We start from the raw sequence: 7,030 nt of genomic DNA on the forward strand, positions 1-7,030 counted from the left end.
GATGTTTAATGTATTTATTAAACAATGAATTGGCTGCATGAAAAGATTTAGTTTAGTTTAAAGAATGTGTAGTAGCAATGCACTTCTATAAATGTCTTAGTGAATGTAAATATAGAAAATTATACACATACTCGTCGCCATGTTTGTCATAAACTCTTGTACTTTTAGTTGAACACTAAACGCTAAACACACACACGCACACACGCTTGACCAAAATGTGTGCTCGGTAAACACAGCAGCAGAGAGCTGTTCATAATGCCTGACGAAGTCTGTTCTCGGGCTTGCTAATCAAACTAGTCCAGATGTGTCGAAATATTTGCGGTGCTTTCAGGACCATAATTAAATAACAATTACAACTGACTAACAGCTTTTTCCGCGCTGTCTGCGCGTTCGTGCGCGAGCCTCGAGGGACGAAGCTCGAGTCATGGAGCAGTGTCTGTTTTCACAGCCAATAACACGTTAATGAAGAACACATCAAACCTGGAGCCTGGAGAGGAAAATGAAGCGTGAGTTATTCGTTCTCTTCATAGATGTTCCGTCAGTCATGCGTGCTGGTCTGAAGATCTAAAGAAGGACACGTGGCTTTTAATGGCGGGAAGGTGAATGAGGGAGAGAGAATGGTGTGTCTCTTCTCATTTTTCTCTCTCATTCTTAATCATACTGGGGTGTCGTGACTCTCAGCATGTTAAACAGAACGGAATGGTCCTTAATGGCTGTTAATTAATACTAATCACCATTGTGACATCACATAAACAAACAAAGACACACACACACACACGCGCACCCACACACACACCCACACACACAAATCCTTAAAGGTTAAGGGATACACTATTTCAGTATACATGTTTTATTATTATTATTATATTTTTGTATAAATGGTTCTTTTTCGTAAAATCTAATTTTTTCATTAAGGTTCAGTGAAAAACAAACCCAAATTAATTAATTATTTAAAGGAAATCCTGACCTTTTAAGTCTATTAGCACTGTTCACAGCAAAATTATGAACAGAAACGTGCCATAAAATACAATTTTCTCTTCTCTGAGGTAAATATACCTCGTGTTTACTAAGGTATTGTGTTAGTTTGTCAAATGTCAATTTTGATTCTGACTAGGCCTACTGGTCTAGAGAGAATGGAATCAATGGAAAAACTGATTATTTTGAGAGTTTTCTGAGCATTTTTTAAACTTATTTTTCGTTAGTGTTAATTTATCAAACAGCAAGTGTTTTTTCTTGGTGAGTTGTGGTGAATTGTAATGCTGAAAGCAATGTTAATTTCATCAATAAAAATAAGGGCTAACAATGTTTGTTGACAATAATTTTTTTCCAAAACCCAAACAAAACAAAGACGGGATGACATGGATATGATTGGATACTAACGGTTACTACATCAGCATGCTATATCACTGACGAAAAAGATGAGACTATAATGTAGTCAAAAAGATAAAACATTAATTTGTGTAGCATATAAACTGTTGTATTTTGCTGTTTATTCATTAAATGAGCATATCAGAGCATGTGCATTCTTAATTTTCAGTCACAATAATTGTGCCGCAAACCTGTCAAGTTTGTGTTTGTTTTAAATAGGAATGGGCGACATTGCAAAAAAATATATATATCACAATATCATGTTTCATATCATTCGGTATTGATAATTATTGATTATTTTTTAACAATGCATTTAGGAATATTCAGATTTTTTGTTTATTTAACAACTTTATTTTAATTTACCAACCTTACTAAGGCAAATAGTTTTAATGTGTCAAAACAAAAATATTTAAACAAAATATCTCATCTCCTTATAATAAAATAAAATAAACGTAAGTGTTAAAGAAACTCTTAAACTTGATAAAAAATGTTACAAAGTATGTGCAATAGTAAAGGTAGATCGAATACAGTAAAAATGATACAGTAAACCTCAAACTCTGTAAACAAAACAAATTATGATAATCAAATCTGAGCTTTCAAGTAAAAGAACTAACCGTCATTATTCCAGGCATCCCAACCTGGGAAAAGTAATTTCCGGGTGGGACATCGATGATTTGCAGGAGTTGGACTGGGGCGCAACATATTCAAAGAGTGTGGGGGGGGGGGTGCGAGATGTATTTGAAGAGGGATGGGGGGGGGGGTGATGGGATTGCTCACTTCATATCTGAAGAGCAGAGAGGGATGCATTGGGGAGGGGTGCACAACGTACTTGAGGACCCGGGTGGGGGGGCACGCGATTTCCGGGAGATTATCATTCATTTGAAGGCATCCGGGAGTCCCTATGCATATGCAGGAGACTCCCGGAAGAGACTCACAGAGTCATGTGATGTCTGTTATTCAAATGCATACTGCAACATTACAAATTATGAAGTTGGATGACTACATTACCCCCTATGCTAAAAAATTTCAGATGGGGTGCTAGTGGCTGGGATGCACAAGAAAAGAAACCAAAAAGCCACTATGGCGACATCCTTACATCCTTATTTATTTACAATGTCCTCACTTCTACTATACGGCATTTTCACGTGTGTTGTTATTCAGACCTTAAGTGGCAAGAGCGCACATTTGGTTTCCTTCACAGTTTTTAATGTGCTTTGCACTCACGCTCCCATGCTGTCTCTCGTAACTAGTTGACCATCAACCATTTTTTCAGAGGATGACAAACGGACAAATCACAGCTGCAGCTCTGATGCAAGTTTATGGAGAAAAGTAGAAAGCATTGCAGTGTTTGGATGTGCTGTGTTTGTCTGAGATAATAATCTATCATTATTAATGAAATGTGTATATTTCATACAAAGTGAGAAGCAGATTGGTTAGTTCTACTTACATGAATCGTGGTGCACTCACGGCATTCGGAAAAGGTCAGATGTTTTTCAAGTAGGTGTAGCTGGAAAATGCAAGCGCGTCATGTGTGCATGTTGTGCAAGTCGCACTTCTTCATTGGACATAGCAAACTTACACCCTAAGCTTATTGTCATTCCTTCCAAGGCGCACACTCAGCAGCCACATTTTAATAAAACTATAGCCTTCATATCTTTTTTTTATCGTTATTGACAATGGAGTTTGTTCAATAAATAAAGATACCGATTTTAATCGCCCAGCCCTAGTTTAAACATTTTTTGTCCTTATTTTTTGTTGACAAAAATGTATTTGACGTTGAACTATCCTTTTAAGACTAATATTCGCTGCACATTTGCAGTACAAAGAAACAATATCATACTAAATACATAATTCAAATCATCCACCACAAAAAGCTCTTTTATTTTTATTCTTTATTTGTGTTTTATTAACTTACAATCAATCGGTTGACTGATAGAACCAATAAGCTTGTGATTTGATCACAGTGATTATGATAGCAACAGATTTGAGATGATGTTAACTGGCAACTTTAGCAGGAGGTGAAGCCTTTCCAGTAGAAGTTTTTGCATCCTGCTTTACGTTCCCGGGCGGGAATGTGGTTTGAACTCTCTGCGGAACGCTCTAGTTCCACGCGCAGATCCTCGTTTTCATCTGTTGTTGACAGGTCACTCTCACGCATCTGCATTTCGGGCATGGAAAGCAGGGAAAGGAGCTCTTCGACGTCTTTCTTTGTCCATTCCTGAGAGAACAAACAACATTTCAGTTCAGTTTCCACCTCACCTTCCTTTTTATTTGTAGAACAAACACCATCTAGTAAAGCTAATGGTGTGCATTCATTAAGATTAACGTATACATGAGGTATAACCGAGGCTAAAAGAGTAAAAGCTATTTTGCATTTATTGGGGGACGTGTTTTGATTAGAACTAAATGTGTCCCATTAACTCAGAGGTTCTGTATAGTAAAAGATAATGGATTTACTTGTCGTAAGTCGTAAATGAGAAAAACAGGTTCATTTAGCATTGTGTTTTTGTGAGTGAGGGGAAAGGAGAAGGACTGGAATTAATGATGTTTTCCTATAGAATTAGATAGGAATTGTAGTAATTTCTAATTTAAGCATCTATTAAAAGTAGATTGATCTGGAGTAATGAGTACAACAACATTAAACTGAAATATTAACTTTAGCCCTGCACTAGTTCTGCTGTTTTTTTAACCCAAAATTGGGGGTGGGGGGGTGGGGGGGGTTGAACATATCCAAACCATTTGGAATTTTTTTCAAATTAGGTTGAGATTGTGGGTTATAACACATGCAATCTGATTTAAATGTGTAGATTTCTAACAATTTTTGAGGCAAATAGCCATATAGTAACTTAAATTACATTCATTAAAACATATTTATATTTTAAGTCATAAGTTCAAAAGTCTTGTAATAACTCCCAGTAACACTCCAGAGTTTATTAAGGATTGCCATATAAAGGGCTTTAAAAAATGGTTTGCTACATCACGAAAGAATTGTTTTTTCCATCCAATGCAAGTCAATGTGGTCAAGTGTTGTTTTGGACACTACTGTCTTTCATCATTTGGACAAAGACAGTTAAAATCTATAGTCTATAAAATAGATCAAATCTGCAGCTAAAAATTCAGTACAAGTTTAGAACATGAGGACGAGTGAACAATAATAATGTATGTAATTAATGTAAGCTATGCAGAACAAACCAAAAAAATTTGGCTAAATAGATTTTTGAATAGTAGTTTCAGATAATGAAATTCAATTATTGGTAAGTTGAATGTAACTGCTAAGGGAAGTTCTGGAGCTCTCAACCACTAAATAAGGTGCATGGACAAAATGCAAATATAGTAGAAAATTGTAATTTCCACCAAAACTTACCAACATTTAATGAAATAAAATAAATTCCAACACATTTCCACAAAAGCACATCCATCGTAAGTTGAATATATAAAGATTGTGATAGCAGATAAATGAAAACTGCTACTGATTTGAATAAATACTCTCTTAATGCGTCCACAAGAGGCTTTTCAGAGCAGTTTCATAAAAGACTCAGGTTAAGATTCATAAAGAACATGCTTTAGTGTTTTTGCAATTTTGTACATTTTAAATTAAAAATCCTAAAATTCTAAAGAGTCTGACGGTTCAGTGAAAAAAAAACATCTCTTAAAAATAAATGTACTATTGGTTCTGTTTCCACTATAAAATAGAACAAATAGAACAGTAAATAATACTTAAAATAAACATGCCTTAGTGTTTTTTGTAGAAAAAATAAAGATCCTAAAATTCTAAATAATCTGATGGTTCATTGAAGAAACAAACATTACTTCCTAAACATAAATGATCTATTGGTTCTATTTCCATTGTAAAACCTTTTGCGGAAAGGAAATTTTCCATGAAATTTGAGCAAATAGAACAAATGAACAGTGAATAATGCTTAAAATAAACATGATTTAGTGTTTTAAGATAGACATCCTAAACTTCTAAAGATTCTAACAGTTTAGTGAAGAAACAAACATTACCTCTTAAAAATAAATGTTCAATTGGTTCTATTTTCACTATAAAACCTTTTGTGCAAAGGAAATCTTCCATGAAAGTTGAGTAAATAGAACAAATAGAACAGTGAAAAATGCTTAAAATAAACATACTTTAGTGTTTTTTGTAGAAAAAATAATAAAGATCCAAAATTTTTTAAAGATTTTAACGGTTCAGTGAAAAAAACAAACATTACCTCTTAAAAATAAATGATCTATTGGTTGTTTCCATTATCAAACCTTTTGGAAAGTTAAGGAAATAAAACAATAGAACGGTGAATAATGCTTAAAATAAACTTGCTTTAGTGTTTTTTTTTTAATAGAAATAATAATAAAGATCCTAAAATTTTTAAGATTTTAATGGTTCAGTGAATAAAAACAACATTACCTCTTAAAAATAAATGTTCTGTTGGTTCTTTTCCATTGTAAAACCTTTTTTGGAAAGGAAATCTTCCATGAAAGTTAAGGAAATAGAACAAATGAACAGTAAATAATGGTTTAAATAAACATGCTTCAGTGTTTTTTTTTTTTTTTTTTAGAAAAAAATAAAATAAAATCCTAAAATTCAAATAAATTCTAACGGTTCAATCAAAAAAAAAAAAACATTACCTCTTCAAAATAAATGTTCTATTGGTTCTATTGCCATTGTAAACCTTTTGTGGAACGGAAGTCTTCCATGAAAGTTAAGGAAATAGAACAACAGAACATTTTCCAATAGAATCTGAATTCAAATTTTTCCTTGGGATGCCAAAACATGACTTCTATTTTACTTTAACAAACCCCTCCCTTTTTATAGGCCCCAGATTTGGTGTTAATCTGTGTTTGAGACTCACCTGTGCCTGTCCAATAGCTCTCGCTCTCTGCAAAAGTCTGTGATGGCGGAAGTCCATCTCCGGTTCTAGCTGGGAGTTCGCACTGCGACCACATAGCACAAGAGACAGACCCAACAGGGCCAAATAACACTGCAGTTCACACAGCCTCATCTCAAAGCTCTGTTGTCCACTTAAGGAGTGTCTCTTTCGAAGCTGTGGTTCTGGTTCTGGACCCTCGACAAGTCCCAGGGGCTCTTTTTAAACTCTCCCTCCACTCGTATGGTTGACTGACAGCTGCCCAGGTTGCTGGGTGATGCTGGATTGTGATGTCATAAAGCATAGATACTTCTGCTCCCACACTAATGGGAGACGCTCTCATTAAGATAAGGCAAATGAACGAATTGCGAGTCGACAATGGGAGCTACAATAAAAGCATTAGAGTGAATGGCTTCGGGTTTGTTCAGCTAATCTAAAACAAATACAACAGAGAAATGCATGCGCGCCTCTCTCTCTCCGTCTCTCGCTCTGAAGAACACATGCCACGGCAGAAGTGAAGGATGAAAGCTTTTATAAACTTAATTGATTCTGAATGAAGAGTTTAATGTGTCTTTTCTAGAAGTGTTGACACAAGAAGGATGTACGTTTGTGCTGCTGGAGACGTTTCTATTGAAAAGATAAAGGAATTAATTGAACAATTAGTGAATTCTGAATTAAGTTTCAAAGCATTGATGAAAGATACAGCCACAGGTGTTTTGGACTACATGAAACAAGGCCCAAATGTAATAGAACTTTATTGTAGAAAATATTTTATTGTACTAAGATAAACATCAGTT

The 7,030-nt window shown here is 34.8% G+C and overlaps 1 protein-coding gene across 1 annotated transcript; it reads right to left on the reverse strand.

Annotated features, from left to right (window-relative positions):
- Positions 1-3,245: 3,245 nt before the first annotated feature.
- On the reverse strand, positions 3,246-6,441 carry sst1.2 (somatostatin 1, tandem duplicate 2). The gene is made up of 2 exons (XM_056474008.1): positions 6,219-6,441; positions 3,246-3,586 (listed from the first exon to the last, which is right to left on the reverse strand). The coding sequence occupies exons 1-2, from the start codon at positions 6,366-6,368 to the stop codon at positions 3,377-3,379; spliced, it is 360 nt and encodes a 119-aa protein (XP_056329983.1). The 5' UTR covers positions 6,369-6,441; the 3' UTR covers positions 3,246-3,376.
- Positions 6,442-7,030: the final 589 nt, after the last annotated feature.

Source organism: Danio aesculapii, chromosome 15 (genome assembly GCF_903798145.1).
Source record: "Danio aesculapii chromosome 15, fDanAes4.1, whole genome shotgun sequence".
In the NCBI taxonomy this organism is placed as follows: Eukaryota; Metazoa; Chordata; class Actinopteri; order Cypriniformes; family Danionidae; genus Danio; species Danio aesculapii.